At 36.5% G+C, this 21,443-nt stretch overlaps 1 protein-coding gene across 1 annotated transcript in view; it reads right to left on the minus strand.

The window, feature by feature from the left end:
• TUT7 (terminal uridylyl transferase 7) overlaps positions 1-21,443 on the minus strand; it is a 34,603-nt gene that overhangs the window by 8,571 nt on the left and 4,589 nt on the right. The window contains exons 3-21 of the mRNA XM_061456273.1: positions 17,188-17,363; positions 15,935-16,051; positions 14,819-14,996; positions 14,040-14,128; positions 12,360-12,411; positions 10,550-10,619; positions 9,575-9,701; positions 8,706-8,825; positions 7,614-7,745; positions 6,770-6,950; positions 5,254-6,386; positions 4,996-5,146; positions 4,210-4,296; positions 3,243-3,343; positions 2,786-2,843; positions 2,013-2,116; positions 912-1,001; positions 709-822; positions 526-603 (exon numbers count right to left, since the gene is read on the minus strand). Coding sequence (XP_061312257.1) covers positions 526-603; positions 709-822; positions 912-1,001; positions 2,013-2,116; positions 2,786-2,843; positions 3,243-3,343; positions 4,210-4,296; positions 4,996-5,146; positions 5,254-6,386; positions 6,770-6,950; positions 7,614-7,745; positions 8,706-8,825; positions 9,575-9,701; positions 10,550-10,619; positions 12,360-12,411; positions 14,040-14,128; positions 14,819-14,996; positions 15,935-16,051; positions 17,188-17,363 — 3,158 coding nt within the window. The remainder of the gene's footprint in view (positions 1-525; positions 604-708; positions 823-911; positions 1,002-2,012; positions 2,117-2,785; positions 2,844-3,242; positions 3,344-4,209; positions 4,297-4,995; positions 5,147-5,253; positions 6,387-6,769; positions 6,951-7,613; positions 7,746-8,705; positions 8,826-9,574; positions 9,702-10,549; positions 10,620-12,359; positions 12,412-14,039; positions 14,129-14,818; positions 14,997-15,934; positions 16,052-17,187; positions 17,364-21,443) is intronic.

A 21,443-nucleotide genomic window follows, 5' to 3' on the forward strand; every position in this document is an offset into this window, starting at 1 on the left:
AAGTCTTATTTTATAAAGAAACACAACTGAGTTACAGCAGAGTACTTACTTTCATAATTGGTATTAATAATCCAATATCAATTTTTAAATGGTAAATTTTTTAAAAGTAACAACAAAAGTGGAGAATTAATATAACTTCTGATACTAGGTCTTGCCTGTTATAGAAAGAATTTATTAATGCATTTTATGTGCCTATTTAACATAAAATTATTCAATGAGATTAAGCAGTTATGACTAAATATGCAGCTGGTATTTGTAGGAATTATCTTCACCCAGTAGTGTGATGCACACAGTAATTAATCATCATTAGCATCTTAAAATACTTTTATTATTTTTTGCAGATTCCATAGATTCCCCCCCAGATGAATTACAACCAACCATATTCTTAAAGATTTACAGCTTGGTATTGGGATTTTCAAAGCAGTAACTGCTCCACTTCCATTTCTATATTCAACCACCACATCTGAGGACTGTATTTCTTAAAAGGAATTCTTTTTCATTTGCAAATTAACCTGATTTACTCACCAACTCATCTATCTTATCAAAGAAATAAACATTCCAGCCATCAACTAAAATTTCAGGCTTCTTTGGTTCTTTGTAGATCTGAAAGCATAACATTAAACTCATTAGAAGAGCCCTACAGGTTCAGCATTAACATTCTTCTGGTCAATACTGTGTACAGGTAGTGATTTCTTTGAGATACTGTACCTCTTGAAGAACGGGGATGACAGGTGGATTTCTCTGTTGAAGAAAATAAAGCACCATAAGAGTATACGCATAGGAAGAAAGGCTACCTCGAGATGCATCTCCAATGTCACATATCTAGAAAAAGAAACACCATTTGTATCTTTCATTGTTATAATCTCTTGCTGCAGGAACTACTGCTTCTAGAATGTCTGAAATATACTTACTTTTGTAAAGACTTTCATTGTGTAGCATAGATACTTTACTCTCGGATCAATGGCTGCATATGATGACAGGAGTCTTGTGTTATGCAAGGCCTATAAAGAGAAGAAGGTCATGCACAAAATACAAGAGCTGTGAGAAAATTAAGTAGTAAGCTGAAACACAAAACCCAAGAACTCTAAGTTGCGTGCTCAAGAAACGCACATGCGAAGCCCTGCATAGTAGAATGTATATTGAGAAAGGGAGCACTCGATGAGGTTATGACCTGCTCTCTTAAAAAGCTGATCAACATACTTTATCTGCACACAAAGCAGTATCCACAGAACAGTGCTTCAGAATGGGAAGCATTAATCTACCACTTCATTTTCAAAGTGTTTGGTAGAAGGTAGGCTCTTGAAGTAAACAATTTCAGCCCAGAAAAGTGAAAGCTAATCAACTGACCCATATGGATGCATAACGTCAAGAAGAAAACTCTGTGGTTGAGGTATCATTCTCAAGACTTCCCTTGAGCCCATATAAAAGTTTAATACTGGGCTCTAAATCTTACTTTCCTATAATATTTCAAGGAACTGGCTTTTGAAGTTCAGAGGTACTGAAAAAAGAAACAAACCCCCCAAAAACACTCTCCACCCAAACCTAGTTTTTATAGTATTTTCCCAAAGAACTTGTGGCTTTTAATAAATTCTAACATGTTCCAGTTCAGGCAAGCTAGGTTCAAAATCATTATTCCAGGTCTCAAGGAAAAGCAAGAGTGAGCCATGATGAGAACTGGAGCGTTAGAACACTGAAGTTATATTATTTTGTCTCTCATTTACAGAGAGACTTAAACACCTAAACCACTAGTTCCTGCTATTACTGAAGAATGAATATATTTTCTTAGGGAAGTGGCAACTGTAAAGATGCAATTGTGCACTGACTCCACTCAACGATCAAATAAAAAAATAAAAGGTTGTTTGAATATCTAAAAGTGCAAAAGTTGTTTGAATATCTAAAAGTATAACTGGAAACAGTTGATAATTGAACCTCAACGAAACAGTCACTTCAATCTTAAGATGACGACCCACACTTTTCTGTTAGAAAATAAATGAAAACGGCAATAATCTTACCAGAGTATTATATAAACTGATGTCTACTTCAAGACCACTTCTGACATGGAAAAATTTGACAATTGGGACTTTAGCAGTTGTTATAGGCAAGACACTTCTTAAACCTAGAATGAAATGTTTAATTACTGAATGACTGCAATACAAGTAACTCCAAACTGTAGTAAAAAGGCTACAAAATAAAATCTTAGTTGGTACCAAAACTGTATTTCAGTTATATTTTAATGTTGATTTAGGCATTTGTCAAACACGACTAACTTGCTAAATATATACAAATATACATTTAGCTCCCCAATAAAACAAAGATCAATCTCAGTGTTATAGAAAAATAAGCTTAAGAGATCACTGATAGTTCACTTCAATTACATTAAATTCATGTGAAATACACTAAAACAAGCACTATAAATTGTAATTTCTTCTAGAAAAAAACAGAATCCTCATTGCAAACTTGTATCAGCCTACCTTTTACTATTAACTTACTGTGCACTAAGAATGTAGGTTATAAAGCCTGAAGCTTTATGTTTATGCATGTAGGTTATAAATACACTGCATGTCCAGTTCAGATGCAGTCCTATAAGATTATAACCTCATAGACTTACATATGCAAAAAAAAAAAAAATTTAAGTGTTCACAACGTATAACCTCACTCGTTCTAACGATACACTCTTCAGTATAGTTTTATCTTGATTTTAATCTATAGTGCCCCAGAATGTTGTCACTACAGCAACTGAAGTCACATAAATAGAACCACTTATTTTAATTTTCAAGAAAGTTACCTGACTGTTTCTTGAGAACTTTTGCTAAATCTTCAATGATTCTGATGCAATCAAGTCCCTAAGACATTAAGAAAAAAAGTTCACGGTTGTATCTGCTACATTTAGGAAAAACTTTTATTACTTGCCATTAAGATTAAAGCTGTATAACAGAGTTTCATATTATAAACAATTATCTGAAGACCAGAAATAGTTTCAGAATAGCACCTGCAAAATCAACAATATACAGCATCTTAACAAGCTTTTAAAGTTTATATTTTGCCTAGACCAACAGCAAAACCCCCTAAATTATCTTTGGGGCACTAATTTGTGCTTTCTTCCAATCTGAGAAGCTTCTATAAAATAATAACTTTGTTACACTATATATACACACAATATACCCATAAAATTTTGCATGTTTTAAAATAAAACAAACAAACAAACCAAAAAATCCCCAAACCCAAGCCACTTTTTAAACTACCTCAGCAGTTTCCAGCCCATCAATTGTCATACAGATATCAAGGTCACTTTCTTTGAAGCCAAAGCCATTTTTTGATGAGCCAAACAAATTCAGCTTGGTTCCTGCAAGAGATATAATGGGTTATAACCCCATATTGACACAGAACCTCAAGTTGTATGTAATTTCAATCCACTGCATGTCTTTTAATACAGGCATAAAAACATTACTATCTGTGATACATCAAAACTTATTCTCTCATTAACTTTGCTGATGTGGAAAATATCTCTACTTTCATTGGTTCAAATGAGCAGTCTGACAAATCCAGAAACAAGTCAGGTTTTCCAATAATAAAATCATCAGCATGTGGCAACCAGCTGATATCTGATTAAAAAAAAAAAATAGTAAGACTGCTCTCTACAGAGATTTTTAGGGTAAAGGATATATCTAACCACATACCAAGCTCCAGCCAAAAATATCTGTTGCTAATTTTAAAAGACTATGAACCAAAGTCTGGGTGTTATACAAACACTGGTAAGGACTCCAGAAACAAAGCAAAACAAATTCAAATAGCTAGGTACTGCAAATACAGTACCTGTATTTTAAAATATTCCAAAATGAGTAAGTTTCAGTAGGAATGATTACAAAAAGCTTGTTGTTTTTAAGAGCAAATAGAACAAGAAGAAGTCTGGCTAATGAATATAGCTAAAATAATTACAGGCTGTTCCACTACTGTGTTGATAGTTTTCTCCTTAACTTGTCATTGCTCCTTCCTACTAATGTGTTGTATATATGACTAAGTAAGAAAACAACTTAAACCAAAGCCTTAAAAAATATAAATTAATGTAATTAATTATAGCAATGCTGAGCAACAATATAGGTTGAGTGTTCAAACCTGAAATGCTTATTATATTGATAAGATGTTTTCTTGGAAAACACGCAAGTACAGGCACACCAAAGTATAAATAACAAGCTAAAACTGACTAATTACCTGGGAAATCATGTCTAATGAAGTTTTCCAAGTTTTGTCTTATATGTTCCCGAGCCTGATCCTCCAAAATACTTGGAGAAAAATCACCTTAAAAAAAAATAAATAAAAAATTTAGGCAAACTGATCTGTAGAGAGTCAAAAGCAAAGATTCAAATGAAAAAAATTGAGGGGTTTTCAGCAAGGTAGGGGGGAAAGAAAAAGCAAGAGAAGATTCACGTGTGAAGGAAAGCAAGCAAGGATGAAGTAGAAGAAAAATACCTGTTCAAAGAAAAACATTAATTAGACAAGTAACACATTTTGTCTGGTCAGAAATGGTGAAAGGAGGAAAGCTGGGTCACTCTGAAAAGAACAAAAGTGGAGAATTGTTATAAAACAGTATTTTGACTCATTTTTTTCTAGAACACTGAAGTCATTGCTTACTAAGAACCACAAGTTAAGGAACAGTTAATTCAGATAGACCTGTAAAAGCATCAGTCAAAAAACTCACCCAAAATTAAACTCAATATAATTCCCAAGATGTTTAAATGAGTAATCAAGACAGCCACAGTGGGGAAGATAAACCTAAACATTTTGTAGATAATGATAAACATCTAAATACAAATTACTATTCTCTAGATATGAACTACTCACCAGTCCCATTAAAGCCCTTACAAATCTGAGAATAGTATTTAAGAGTTGGATGCAGTGTGGCAAATAAACTGTCTCCTTTTACAACACCATTAGCATGATTATGTCATTATTTTTTGCACTATTGCTACCGCACAATATTTATCGGAAAAAACTTACGGTAACATTGGACACAAACTTGATCTAGAATAACTGAGAATTTGGGTGTCAGTTCTGGCAGGAGGTCAAGCTCAATTTTCTTCAAGTCTTCTGGACAATCCCTCTTTAAATGACCTTCCCGTTTGCACAGGCTACATACAACTGTAGGAGACTACATGAACAGAAAGTGAGACTGGTTTTACTTCACTGAATTTGACCAACACTTTAATATAACTGATAACAGAACGCAAGCAGTATGTTCTGATTCAGTTTCCTTACCTTGCCCTTTGTAAAAGCTGTTTTACTGAATTCATAAAAAAGTTCATATTCTAAACCCTGTTCTATTGCTGTGTTCTCTTCAAAAAGGCTTCCCTTCTCAGTAAGATCCTCTTGACTCAAATTGCTTCTCAGAAGTCCATCCACATGTTCTTCAGTGTGTTTGTTCTCACATTTATTGGGGAGGGAAAAATCATCTTCTTCTTCCTCTGACAGTGCATCGTCATTGCCAGATCCAAAGTATGCATTATCTTGTTCATCTCCAGCTCTTGTAATACCACACTCTCTCTGGTTTAGAAGACCAGATTCTTCCTCCTCTTCCTCCTCATCATCCGAATCAATCATTTGGGATATTTGACTCCATGCTAAATATGTGAATTCCTTCAAGGATTCATGCAGTTCATCAGAACCTTCAGTGCTCTCTTCATCAACATCTATCTTGTCTTCCATTATATCACTGCACTCTAAGGCAAACTCATCAATATCTGCAAATGCAGCATTTTGAAAACCTTCTAAGTCTGAAGTACCACATGTCTCTATATCATGTTCATTTAGTGTAACAGGGGGATCTCCACTATCACTATCTTCATCTATTTCTCGCTCAGTAGTCAAGATACTATTCCACCTTTTTTGTTGTTCATGTTCTTCCTCTTCCTCCTCTTCATTTCCACTGTCTGTCTTCTCACAACTTGGTTTAAAATCCTCATTATTTCCAGAAATAAATTCCTCAACTATACAGTCTGAATCTTCATAGGCAATTCCCAAATGATTTATATCATCAGCTAGTTCTTCTTCTGTGATACTTCCTGAGCCATCACAAAGTTTTGAAGCATCAGTTCTATGTGTCTGGGGCATATCTGTAGTCGCTATTATGCAGTCTTCCACTACTGGTGTGCTTGTTCTACTGTCCAAGTTTTGCAAATCAGCATTTTGATGCCTTATAGCATCTTTTCCACAGTGCAGCATTTGGGATTTCTCTTCATGGGCATTTAGAATGGACTTTTTGCTTGATTTTGCACTTTTTTTCTGAGGCAAGGCAAAATACTTGTAAGTTGCTCTCAGGCAGTGAAGAATATACTCATAAACTAGCTGACTGTTCAGAGTTCTTGCCACATTCCTTTTGACTGAATACGGGTCTAATAGAAAGAAGAAGTGAGCCAGCAGTGCAAGAGTCAACTTTATAAAAAAAGAATAAACTTACATCCTTATAAAATTTGAATATACTAACATTAGTTACCCTAAAACACCGTGTAAGGACATAAGATCTATGAATTGTGCTGCAGGCAATTTTTAAGTCCACTTAATTACATTTGATAATGTTGAAAAAAAAAACCCAAGAGAAATATTAAATGGATTTTTTTCCCCAAAACAATATTCTCCTATAATACTGGGAAGCACAGTCCAATATTGAAAAATTTTAACCTATTACCCACAGTGTCAACAGTCAAGACAGTACCCTAGAAAATTAAAATAACAGTTCTTGGAGTTTTATGAGATATATATATATATATACATATACCTTCTACAGCAATGCGCTTTTTAGGCCAGTCCCTTGATTCACGAGACACTGCTTCTTTGAGTCGTATGCTAATAACAAAATCAGCCATATTGAACTCCAAGGCATAGAAACGAAGCAGTTCTAGCCAGAGCTGACCAGCAGGTGCTGAACACTGCTGTCCTGAATCAAACACTAAGGGAACCTGTAAATTATAGAAGAAAACTTAAAAAATATTTAATGCACAGGTGTTTGGTTGTTACACTTCCTTGTATTTCAGCTGTAATGTAATATTACAAAACTCATAGTTACTTCTATACTTCTGCAACTGCAAAAAACCCTGCAATTAAAAAAATGAGATAGTAAAAACCCAGATTATAAAACTTCAAAACGAAAGACTGCAACAATGGCTATGAATAGCAAATGGCTATGAATAACAAACGGTTATTAATAGCAATAATTAATAACAATTGCTTATTTGTTTATGCCATAATTCATAAATTTCCAAGGAAATACCACATCCAATCTAATTAGACAGAATGGATTATACAGCCTATTTTTTACCAAAGCCTAAACTGCAGAGTTAACTATCATAACATGAAATAATACAGTGATGTTGTTTCTTTCAAAGTTATAATTTGTAAGAACAGTTCAAAGCTAACAGGAAATATTTTTCATATGCTTAAACTAATTCTGAGACAAAATTGCCATAACTCTATAAACTAGCACCAAGAGTTAAGCATAGTAAACCTTGTATCAAGCAGTCATGCAATCTCTTAGTTCAGCTCATGGTTTTGCAACGTAAACATGAAACTAACTAGAAGATGGTTCTTTTTTTGACAACATAAGCAAATTAAATAGTTCAGACCTTGCCCCTTCTAGGGGAAGTTTCTTGTAGCAAATCAGAATCATCAGCGGGATTATGTTCCCAAACTACCGCATCATTTTCAACTTCTTTCAGATGAAAATTAGTTAATTTGTTTAATGAGAATCCTCCAATCTAAAGGAAACACAAAACGAAACATACTAATCATTACATGAACTTCAAATCTTATCTCCCCATGGTAGTATGACAAACTAAAACAGAACAAAGTTTAAAAGTAGCCTGTAGTATGTGCCAACCTGCTTCTCTCTTCTCCCTATACAAAAGGCTCTCAAAAGTTCAGTGCTTTTGGAAGGGTATCCATGTGTCATAGAAACTTGCATTTGCATGTTACACAAGCATGAATATCCATTTTTTAATTATATGAACATATACTGCGTGACATTTCTCCTTCACTGCAGAGTGTGGAGAGGCTTTGGGAATGAGCCAGCCATGTACTGAAGGAAAACGTTAACTACAAGGCCAATGTAATTGTAACATGCACACTAAATACAGTAGGTGACTACAAGAACAAAAGTGGATGTCATGAATATAATACTTGGACCATGTCCTGGTGAACTGGATTCTGGATTTGTGTCCGTAACACAACTCTCGATACTAAGATGCACTTCAGCTTCTACACCCAAGAAATACATGCTCTAAACCCCTAGTCTGATCCCTTGGGCAGGTGTCGTACCAGTGTGCTCCCCAGCTGTGGTCTACATTTTGAAGAATTAGGTGTCAAAAGACACTGTTTTGGGATGTAGCTATGTAAATTCAAAGTTCTCAAGAGTCTGGAAGAAAGGCTGAAGAAATGAGGAAGCAGACTGTTATGAAATGCATTCAATGCCCAGCTCTCTTTATTTACTAAAGGGGCAACCAAGCACTTAGTTCAGCAACTAGGATTGTGAACTGCATCCTTACAGGCAAGCACATAAATGCTATGTGCAGTCTGGCTGAATTAACATCTTTCTGAAATCCTGCAGAACTGGCTCACTTATGGCTTGTTCAGAACAGCAAAAACCTGACAGGTTACAATAAAACACCACAAGTGATTTGTCCTCACACTCATACTATTCAGTGTATTAATACACATACCCATGATCCCAAATACACAGGCAGAAAAGGCTGTTTCCTCTGTTGTAAAAAGAAAATAACCATCAAAGCAAACACATATGGTGACAAGCCTCCCTCTTCAGGACGATCAACACAGCACAACTGTGAAAATAAATTGTGCAGTCATTAAGGTTTCAAGTGATACTATGAAAAAATACTCTTTTCATTAACTGTTCAGAAGTCTGCCACGTTAAATACCAACAGAAACTCAGACATCTTTAAGCTCTACTGAGATGGACTTTGTTCTCAAGGCCTGAGTATTTACTGGTGTCTTGTTATTGCCACAGTATTTTCTTTTCAAGAGCCACAGGATGCAGACTGGCAAAACAGACAGCATACAGCACATACGCAAACATTTTACATAGATATAGTACAAGCCAAAAGCGTTTCTTAAATACTGTTCTTTTTCTTAAATCATATGTTAGTTGCAAGCACACAAAGTTTTGAAAGAATTTATTTTAATTCACAATAAAGTTTTTACCTACCTATGGAAAAAACAGCTTTTTCCTATCATTTTTTCCCACGATGGATTAAGTTTATGGGAAACTTGTAATTCCATTTCATATAAATTTCATTCCATGTACATTCCCATGAATTATTTGGTACCAGAGCAGGATACTTACATTCTGCATGCTACTGGCTGAAGCTTAAAATTCCACTTTGAAATTCAGTGGAATCATACAATACACAGATGACATTTACATAAAACTTCAAATTTATAAAAAGCTTAGAATCCCTTTTCAAACTCTTTTTTGAAAGACAGTTTCAACACCTGTTTTCTAAACCACACCAACAGTCTTATGAGCATAATATCGATGTTCATTCAGTATTTATTTACAAATTACTCTTACCTTTGCCCAGTACCTGAAGACAATCACTAAAGTTACTACAGTAGGTTCCAGTTTCCCAAGTGCAGCCAAATGGTTTGTTGTCAGACAAGCATTCTCATTCCCTGCACTCACTTTACAAATAAGGCCACTAAAACCCAAAAAGAAACAAAAGATCCTGGATGTTTCGTAAGAACAGGCACAGGTCAGGTAACATCTCACAAAACAGTTCAGCAGGAGGCTGTAAGGTAAGACTTAACAGCCTCTCAAAGACACCTTTTCTAAATTAAACCAGCATGGAAAATCAGATTGTTTTATTGCATTATAATTTTCTGTAAAAATGTTTTCAAATACAATTCAAATTTAAGTATTTGTTTCTAATGACTAAGTCACTGAACTAAATAAAATTACAGTACTAATTTCATTCATGAATCAAAAACATCTTCCCATTCCACACCCATCAGAAAACAGTTTCTATGCTGATTCTACAGCAAAAGAAATATTTTCAAACACTGAAAAATTGAGGTAGCAGCAAATAACTGGTAATACTTCTGTATCAGTAGCTGTTGAAAGAATATTTAATGAATCCTAAATGATATGCATTAAATGGGCAAAATAAAAATCTTTCACTTGTTCTCAAAATACTAGTGAGGCCAAGCAAGCTGATCTTGCCCTTACAGTAACCCATAATTTAACATGGTATCCGCATCAACTACATGGAAGGAAAGTTTGTTTGAGCAGTTATCCCAAATGGAAGAAGGGTAAGGGTACATGCTGGAAGCCATAATGGTGGAAAGGGTTGGGAAATACAGCTGAGGACAGAACAACCCTTACCCTCTTATTATAGGCTAGGAATGACTTGCCCATGAGTGTTAGTTTGTGTTTCAAGATCCATGGAACTGTAATAATTTAGTATAGAAACGTCATTTTTCAGATGTTGGTATATATATATTTTACATTGCTATATACTATTAGAACACACAAAGTGACAACTGAGACCTTTGTTTTTCTCTGCACACCACCACTGGTATTCTAGCATGGAAATCTGCATCAACTTCCGTAAAACATTCTAGGTGGAAGAAAGAAATAGAAGAAGCAATGTTAAACATGATGTTGACAAAAAAAATGTATTGAACTGGATGCAACTAGAGGGGTACAGCTAGAACCTCAACTTTTTAATAAAATGACTGATTTTGAGACAAATAACTCAGTGCCTCCAATAAACTAATCCTGTCATGCTTTTAAAGCAAGTTTTTATATCTGAAAAGTATGGTCTAGACTGTATGATAAGCACTGTTAAGAAAATAAGAAAAAAAAGGAACTTTTCATAATTCATATACACAGTAGGTATAGTTAAGTAGGTATATTGTGGTTAAGTGCTGGCTTGAATGAGCCAGGCATACACAGGCCAATGACATCTGTGAAACAATGTTAATGTGAAAGATGAGAGCATTATGTCAGTACTAGACAGAAAGAAAATATCCAAGTTTATTTCCCCTGGTAATCTAGACATATTCTATGTACGTACAGAACAGGCTTACTGACATGATGTGATTTCTTCTTGCTATGCTTTTTTTAATTTCTTTTTTCTTATTCTTTATATGGCTTCCAAATGCAATTCAGCTACATTTTTATCTTAACACTAAAAAAGTTCAGATGCCACTTAGTCCTTTCTCCATGTGGAGTTTATCGGTCACAACTGGGCTTATTTTTTTGATGCACCACTATTCCATTGGGCCAGGTAGAGCGGAAACTATGAAACAATTTTAGATAACTGGCTCAGAAATTCTGGAATGACAAGGTTTTCCTAATGTTACCTAGCCAACTGGACACCTAGCTTATCTGAAAAACATCTTGCTATTGCCACTAGGGTACCTCAAACGCCTAATGCTCTGCCCCTGTATTTTCTGACTCACAGAAAAAGACTTTGCACAAGATGTTAATCCAGGTATTGCTTGTTTTCCAAACACATTAGAGATCCTAACTTTCTATGGGATCTGGGTCTTCATTCCTCCAGTCTGGTTCGATTATAATCCCGTTCTCAGAGACTATAACGGTTATCTGACCAGAGAAGAAGACGCACATACAATGGGGGTGGGGATGGCAATGAGAATAACCTAGCTTAGTAAATATATTCATGTTTAATATACATGTTTGGAACCACACGGTCTGATTTCCCAACTGTGGGCATGAAGCAAGGGAAGAAAGTAGTAAAGCTACTTTTCACAATTTGCATTTAAAAAGCCTATTTCTTTCCCACCCTTTTTTTTTTAACCTGCATTATGCTTGAACTGGTTTGAGTAAATGCATTTTTTTTTTAAGATCTTAAATTTCACTTGCCTGTATTAGTGCACTTGTTACCTGAAAAACATATGTATCTGTATGCAGTCATTTATACATGGTCTCACTGCACTAACAAGCATGTGCACATTATAGGAAAAAAGACCACAACCTGAAAGGTTAGAAGAGTTTAGGCTACTTTCTGTTCTATGCATGGCTAACTGAGAAGTCTAGGAAATGAAAGGCAACACTGTCTACTGTAAGTTTGATGACATGTTTACTCATAATGTAGAAGAAAACCTCCCACTAGGAGTTTCTCATATCAACACAAGTAATGCGACTTCAATACTCATAAAAGTGAATACTAAAGTAAGTTCTGACAATATATTATTTCCTGCAGTATTTTTCTGTCTCACATCTTTCTAAAAAACATTCAGAATAGCACACGGTTTACCTATTCAGGGCGGAATTCAACAATACTAAGCAGTAATACTTTAACAGAAATGAAAAATCAGCAGTTTTTTCTTACCACTGTTCTGAAGACTTTCTTGCACAAGTAAGAGAACATCTGGTTGTGTCATCTGTCAATAAAAATAATAAAGCTGTTTTCATAGCTGTCAAAAAGGTGATTTTCCACAACTCAAAAAAAAAATAAAACACCAGCCCTAGGCCACTTCTGTTTTCCTTCCACAGAGAGCAGCAAGAAGAGAACTATAAAACAGCACCTGAGAAAAAACTTCTTAGTCTTTGGTTATTGCTAAATTCTATCGAAGGAACACAGTTTTGCTTTTTTTGAATAAAACTAAAAAAATCCTGAAGTAATTGCAAGTAAAGCTTTATTTCTGACAAAGACCTAGCTGTGGAAAAAGGCCACCAACAGAAATACTATTCCAGTATGCTTAAATATGACTGCCTTCTGACACAGTGGATCTACAACATGTCAAAGATTGGAATCATCAGCCTTTTGAATCATTTTGAATAAGCCTTTTTGAATTATACACACTTTATGAACTTCTTCCTACATTTCCATCTTTTTTTCCTTGAGGAAATACTAAATTTTAACTATAAGACTGCCAAATGAATTACATCAGGAATAAGTTTAAGTATGGAAACAAAATCTTTTCACAGTCTCTAATTTCTTTTCAGTGTTCAGGCACAAAGACGTATACAAAACAACTAGCATGACAAATCAAGACTTTAAATTACTTCACATATAAATGACGTAAGACGGTTTCATAGCTTGAAAATATCCCAGAAATCAGTAAGTCTGATACTCATGTATCAGTACAGAAACAAGATCATGGAAGTGCCATTCATTTATTCCAGCTATAAGAGAATGTAAATAATGATCTGTCCCACAGGATTGCTAGGAGTATAGATGGGTCCCAGGTTCAGCAGTAGTAGTAATTTTTTTCCTTCTTAGTAGCTGGTGCAGTGCTGTGTTTTTGACTTTCAGCCTGGGAACAACACTGATAACACCAGTATTTTTAGTTGTTGCTAAGTAATGATTACTCCGATCAAGGACTTTTTGAGTCTTACGTTCTGCCAGAGAAGAGGAGAAGCTGGGAGGAAGCAGAGACAGGGCACCTGACCCAAACTAGCCAAAGGGGTATTCCATACCACAGCATGTCATGCCCACTAAATATAAACTGGGGACAGTTTACCAGAAGGGCCAGACTGCTGCTCAGGTTGGGCTGGGTATCAGTTGTTGGGTGGTGAGCAGTTGTATTCTCTCCCCTTGTTATTTCCCTTATCATTATTATTATTGGTGGCAGCAGTAGCGGTTTTGTGTTATATCTTAGTTACTGGATTGCTCTGATCTCAGCCCATGGGAGCTACTTTCTTTTGATTCTCCTCCCCATCCCTCTTGGAGCGGGGGGGGTGCGGGGGAGTAAGAAGTGGGGGGAGTGAGTGAGCAGCTGCATGGTTCTGAGTTACTGGGTGGGCTTAAACCATGCCAAGACATTTCAATTTTTGAGAAGGAAGATTTGATATAACACAAAGCTGTATTAACCTGCCTGACCATTACTAGCGTACAAAGCAAGGAATGTTATTTTAAGACATTTTAATGTGATAGCTCTCTTGTACCTCTATGCATTTTCATAAAAAGTGCTACAACCACACCATAAATTATATTTAAGCTATAAACTCATAAAGGTGCAAACATTTAAAACCACTTAGGCATGCTTAATAAAATGGTCTTACTTACATTGACAGGAAACTGGATATCTATGTTTATGTCTGAAGTTTTGAAACCAAATCTGCTATAGGAGGACCCATACAATCTTAATGAGCACTCTGAAACAAGAAGAATTATACTGCATTTAAGCTATACCTAATTCTAAGTCTGTAACTATTGTACAGCACTGTCAGTAGATTTTAAGCGTTACTTATTGCTACTCCTTATTGCTCTAGACTTGATGAAAACTCTTTCTTATTGAAGTATACCAATGAAATATACACCAAGAATATACACAACTAGTCTACAAGAAGAATTATAGAACAGCAAAACGGAAGAGTCAGTTGGTACCATGTTTTTATTGTACTTCAATCACTACTAACAAAATATTGCTGTGACCTACTTTAAAATGAGGACTTATATGAATAGGGATGAAAAACTACAAATTAAATTCCAAAGCTGAGGGTGAAGGCAAAGTCCAGGTCCCAAGTTTACTCAGTTTACTCTTTTTACCATTAGCATTAAGCAATAATTAAGCAGATTTTAATTTTGATAACTACAGGAAATTAAGAGTCTTCTAACAGCACAGAGCTGTGTTAGTAAATCCTGCCTTCCATGCTGTTGCTAGCAAAGAGTTACCATGAAGGTCAAATGTCTCCCATGTCCTGTTCATCTTCACTTTCTACTACAGGTCTGTTTGGGTCATGAGAACCATGGTTATTTCTTTTTCAGTCATCTCCTCCCCCCCCCCATTTTAATACTATATTATAGTTGCCATATCTAGCACTTAAACAAATTGCAAATAATACCTGGCAATTTTTGACGCAGTAAGTTTTCCATCACTGTTTTAATGTTGAGCCTTTCTTCTAGATCTTCGTTACTTAAGCCAAACTCCTGCACTACATTTTCAATGGCAACACCAATAGCTTTTATCTGGGAAGGTGTTGGAGGAGGCAGAGCACTCAGCAGCTGTTCTTCCTGTTTCTCCTTTAAAGATAGTAACACTGGTGTTTTAATGATTTTCTTGAGACTCTTAGTATGCTAGAATGAATGCCTGCAACTCCTCACAAGTAACACCACTGTATGTTTTCCAGATAGTGGAGGTAATTGGAAGCAAGAATATAGAATATCAAGAGAGAAACTGTGACAAGTATAAAAAAATCAGATATTCCAGAAGGCTTCAGTAATGTGCAGAGTTACATATACACATATTTGGAACATTAAGAAAAGTCACCAATTCTTTCACCATCTATGAACTGGGGAAAGAGTAAGACTTAAAGAGGAAGAAATTGAAAACCTGAAGACTACAAATATTTTTATCCACTTAAAGCTGAGAAAGAAGGAAGAGATGTTTAAATAGAAAAAAAAAATAAAACATTCAATTCCTGAATTAAGATCTTCACTATGACATACAGGTTATAATTTCTAATTCTGTCATACCAATTGTATTTACTTATTGCTACTCCTTATTGCTCTGGACTTGATGAAAACTCTTTCTTGTTGAAATATACCAATGAAATATACACCAATAATACACACCAAGAAGAATACATACAACTAGTCTATGAGAAGAATTACAGAACAGCAAAACAGAAGAGTCAGTTGGTACCATATTTTTATTATACTTCAATCACTAGTAACAAAATATTGCTGCATCATACTTTAAAATGAAGACTTATTTGAATAGGTATAAAAAACTACAAATTAAATTCCAAAGCTGAGGATGAAGGCAAAGTCCAGGTCCCAAGTTTACTCAGTTTACTCTTTTTACCATTAAGTAATAATTTTAAAGAAGATTCAAACATAGCAAAAGAAAAAAAATCACTGCGGAATGATTTTAGAAGCAGTGCAGTCTCATTGTAACTAGCAGGGTGAGGACGGTTTCATAAAAGTGCATTTTGAACTTTTTCTTGTCTTTAACTCACCTTTAGGCTTTTCTTGTGTCTTTTTTCTCTAATATGCTTATGAGCAAAAGCCACCGACTCAATCAAAACATCACACAAATTGCAGGTATATTTTGCTGATGGGTAGCTTCGAGATTGCTAAAATAAAGACAGTAAAAAAAAAACCAAAATACAGAAAGACATTACTTTCATTTCATTGAATACCCTTGCTAAATTGAATGACTAACTCTGAAATCCAGAAATACTCACTTTAGCCTTCCTAATTCCATCTTTACAGTCAAAAAGGTCATGTATCAAATATAACATCTGAAGAATGGTGGACCTTTGTCACTCAAGATCAACACGTCTTTCACAGCAGAAAATACCCAATGCTCATGGAATATAAAAATTGAATGTCCTGGGTTCAGCTGTAGCAGTCATTTTTCTCCTTCCTAGTACCTAGTACTGTGTTTTTGACTTTAGCCTGAGAACAACGCTGACAACACCGATGTTTTGAGTTGCTGTTAAGTAAAGCGTACGCCCATCACGGACTTTTAGTCTCATGCTCTGCCAGTAAAAAGGGGCACAAGAAGCTGGGAGGAAGCAGAGACAGGACACCTGACCCAAAGCAGCCAAAGGGGTATTCCATACCACAGCACGTCATGCCCAGTATATAAACTGGGGGGAGTCACCCAGAAGGCCCAGACTGCTGCTCAGGCTGGGCATCGGTCGGCAGGTGGTGAGCAATTATATTCTCTCCCCTTGTTATTTTCCTTATCATTATTATTATTATTATTATTATTGGTGGTAGCAGTAGTGGTTTTGTGTTATACCTTAGTTACTGGACTGTTCTTATCTCAACCTGTGGGAGCTACATTCCTTCCATTCTCTTCTCCATCCCTCTGGGAGCAGGGAGGGAGAAGTGGAGGGGGTGAGTGAACAGCTGCATGGTTCTGAGTTACCAGCTGGGCTTAAACTATGACACTGAATAAACACACAATAAAACTTTTCTGGTCCACTACCCCAGCATCTAGTGATATAATGTTAATTCATGAACTAAAGGAGCAGCTATTTTTTTGTGCTTAAATTGCAGTCAAGTGAAGATTACAGTAAAAAAATACCCAAAGCATAATCTACTTTTTCTTAAGAATTCACTAACAGCACCTGTTTTATATGTTACATCAATTCTATAACTAGACTTTCTAGCTACAACCAGAGAAATTGCTCAAAGTGTACCCCTTATGTAGTTCTTATAGACAAAAAAAAGAGGTCTACACAAGTAAAGACAATGGCACCTTCTTCAGTCTATAAATGCAGTCTCGCTTCAATCGTTCTTCAGCTTGCTGCAATCCTAGAAGTTCTTTTTCTGACAGCACAGATTCATCTATGACTGGACCATCCTCTTCGTCTTGATCATACTCAGCTTTTCTATTTCTTCTCAATCTCCTTGGTTTCCTAAGCTTCTTCATTTCTTATAAAGAGTTATGAGAGCAAATACGTCAAATAACTTCAGAGTACCACACAGCATTTTTTTTTCTTTAATTTACCATTCTACTCATGTGCAAGTCAAAGTTAAGATACAAATCATCTACCCTGCATGGTTGCATAATCTGCCATGTGCAAGTGTGATAACAGCAAAAGTATATTGTGTCATAACATACATTAACTTTGTTCGAAAGTACTATAGAACACTGATTTGTCCCATTGAAGTCACTGACCTTATTTAAACAGCTTTGTAAAAACTGGCTAAAAACATACAAGTAAATGCATTTGATTTCACTGCATAGGTGAGACAAACACTGTAAGTCACTATATTGAAAAAAAACAGAAAATACCCAAAGATTTCAGGATGCCTGATCAGGCTGAGGTAGATGAACAAACTAGAAAGTGAACTGATCCATAGAACACTACGAGTATCAGAGAATTAGTAAGCGTAGGCCAATCTGAATGATTTGTATGAGCTAACAGCATTTCCATGGCTTAGGTGACATAGAACAATTTATTATCACCAGCAATAAAGCTTGTCAATGTGACTTGCCTTTCAATTAAACCAGCATATGAATCAGTATTGCCTTTACCTTATTAAACAGACAAGTGAAAAACAAAACAAAAAACCAAAACAAACCACAAAACCCCCAAATCAACCTCTACTGGCTACAGAAATCAGTAAATAAAGAACTTGCTAAGAATCTGCACACATAACTTAATATAGCTATAAAAGTGGTAGAATAAACATGCTTAGAAAGCTTGTTACCTTTACAGCAAAGTTCTGGCACAAATTAACGTAAATACAACTTCTACTTTTAAGCAAACTTTGTAATCATTTTGATTTTGAATTGCTACTGGTCCAAAGAATACCTGCAAAAATAATCCCAAGTATGAATAGACACAGGCCACATCTTCACACATTACTTAGATCACATCTTACTGCTCACTTGAACAGCTATACAGGATGTCCAGATGCATGCAATTCCTAAGTTTCCTGCTTTTGAGAAAGTTCATTTAACTTCTTAGACTACAAACCCCCTACCATAGTATTAGGTTTTAATTTACAATAACTGAAAGGTAACACAACTGCTCTAGCAAACACATTTAAAAGGTTTCTATGCTGGGACCACAGTTTTCTGCCTCTAATAGGTGGCAAAAGGGAAACAATTTGGTTGTGTATTTTCAACCAGTTGTTTGACTCAGTTCAGAAAGCAGCATGCATGTGCTAGTGTTGTAAACCAGACCAGACCAAGAATGGCAATATAATTTCTTTCAGCAGCAGCACAAGTTTATGCTGGAATAAACAGAAATACAGCTGTGAGGGTTGCAGGAACAGTATTCCAAAAGAAGTTCAAGAAGCAGAAACAGAAATCCAAGTTTCTAAACTTTACCCATCCCTTCCATTTTTCACATTGACTCTCCTGCTCAAACTCCAAAGACCTGCCACAGTTGTTTGGCTTCAATTTTACTGAGCAGCACAGACAGAACTTAAGACAAAAAAGTTTATGAAATTAATGTCTTTGCAGGAAAGTGTGTCACAACTAACTACTTATCAATTATTTTAGTAACCATGAAGTAACTTAAAAACAAACTTCCAAAGTAAACAAACACTTCTAGTATTTGGTAGTTATGGTAGTGACAATCTGATTACAGGTTAATGACTAAAATACCGAAGACAAGTTAAAGTTAAAGCTTCTGCAGAAAAAAGCAGTGCCTCAGAGATCTGGTGAACTTCTTTATAAGCTGCAGTAAAAAGGCATAAAGGGAAGAGACAACTGCATAGAAGAGTTCAAGTAAAAGGAAATGCTGAGAGACACATTTTTAGGAATTGTTTGCTACTTGATATAGAATTAGAGCTTTTGAAGAGACCTCAAGAGGTGAGCTATGCCATGCCAGTGCTTCTCAGCTGAATGAAATGAACCTTGTCAATCCTCAGCAATGCTCACCTAGCCTGTTCTTAAAGGCCCTCAGGTACATGCTCCTGAGCTGCCCAGACATCCTCTCCAGTACTTCCCCTACCTTTTATCCCAAGAAACATTCCCTTTATTCCCCTCATTAATTTATTTATTTCCCTCATCTGAACCTTTCCTGCTCAATTTTAGGCCCATTGCTTTGTGTTCCATGTACTGCAAAGACACAAGGCAGGTTACCTCATCAGCTTTTTAATACCTTTTTCTAGACAGTTGAGGGCTGTTATCATGCCTCCCTAAGCTTCCTTTTTGCAGAGAGAAGGGTGATTGTTTACAATTTCTGTAGTTTCCATCCTCTATGTGACCTGGCATTATTTTTGCTCTTCTCTGGTAAATTCAGTTGCAGTACTCTGTCCAGCTTTGCATCCTCATTGAATGAGTAAAATGGAAACAGTCCGAAGACTTACAGCAACAGGAGTACTTCAGGCTGTGAGTCTGTTTACACACCTCATAGTGCCATGACACTGACTACTAGAAAGCATTTTCTGATTCACTACAGTTTCAGATTCTTCTCTGAAAAAAGAAAACTACTTTCAAATAACTTTTCCTCCTTTATTTGTACAGTTGACATCCCTGCTTAAGCAATGGCATTTTCACATGTATTCTGTATTTCATCCTGTATGTAGGTCATTTTGCCAATTGTGCAAAGTTATTTTAATTGACCTTCCTGCTTTTCTGCATTCTGTTCCTACCAGCTCCACAGCATACCGAAATTTAAAACCACACAATTAATAAGCATGCTGTCTTCATTCATCACCAGACTAATGTAATAAATATTGAACAGCACAGGATTCTCATATATGCTTGTGCCATTTTGACAAAATCTTTGGTAAGTATTCGGTATATATCAAATTACAGCTCTGCAAGTCTCTTGCACTAATTTCATCTGGAGACTTTTCCTCTACTTACAGAACAGTCACATAGTGTCTAAGATGCTACTGTATCAGTAACAGCAGTATCTACTAACTGCTTCTCCCACATCCACAGGGGACTGACCACTATTTTAAAGAAATAAAGGAAACTAGAAGGAGCTGGCATACTTTCTTCTTGACAAACCCATGTTTACTGCTACACATCCCTTTGTTCGTAGAATCACAGAATGGTCAGGGTTGGAAAGGACCTTAAGATCATCTAGCTCCAACCCACCTGCCATGGGCAGGGACACCTCACACTAAACCACGTCACCCAAGGCTTTGTCCAGCCTGGCCTTGAACACCACCAGGAATGGAGCAGTCACAGCTTCCCTGGGCAACCCATTCCAGTGCCTCACCACCCTTACAGGAAAGGACTTCCCCTGCTTAAGTTCTAGCCCATTACCCCTTGTCCTATCACTACAGTCCCTAATGAAGAGTCCCTCCCCAGCATCCCTATAGGCCCCCTTCAGATACTGGAAGGCTGCTATGAGGTCTCCACGCAGCCTTCTCTTCTCCAGGCTGAACAGACCCAACTTCCTCAGCCTGTCTTCACAGGTAAAGTGCTACAGTCCCTGATCATCCTCGTAGACCTCTTCTGGACTTGTTCCAACAGTTCCATGTCCTTTTTACATTGAGGACACCAGAACTGGACACAATACTCCAAGTGAGGTCTCACGAGAGCAGAGTAGAGGGGCAGGATCACCTCCTTCGACCTGCTGGTCACGCTCCTTTTGATGCAGCCCAGGATACGGTTGGCTTTCTGGGCTTTGAGCCCACACTGAAGCTGGCTCATGTTAAATTTCTCACTGACCAATACCCCCAAGTCCTTCTCCGCAGGGCTGCTCTGAATCTCTTCTTTGCCCAACCTGTAGCTGTGTCTGCGATTGCTCTGCCCCAGGTGTAGGACCTTGCACTTGGCATGGTTAAACTTCATGAGGTTGGCATCAGCCCACCTCACAAGTGTCAAGGTCCCTCTGGGTGGCATTCCTTCCCTCCAGGGTATCAACCGAACCACACAGCTTGGTGTCATCAGCAAACTTGTTGAGGGCACACTCAATCCTACCGTACATGTCACCGACAAAGATGCTGAACAACACCGATCCCAACGCTGATCCCTGAGGGACACCACTCATTACTCGTCTCCAACTAGACATTGAGCCATTGACCAAACTCTTTGCA

Source organism: Pezoporus flaviventris, unplaced genomic scaffold, assembly GCF_033815535.1.
Source record: "Pezoporus flaviventris isolate CSIRO_AGI_PZ_B2104156 unplaced genomic scaffold, CSIRO_AGI_Pfla_v1 ptg000022l, whole genome shotgun sequence".
NCBI lineage: Eukaryota > Metazoa > Chordata > Aves > Psittaciformes > Psittacidae > Pezoporus > Pezoporus flaviventris.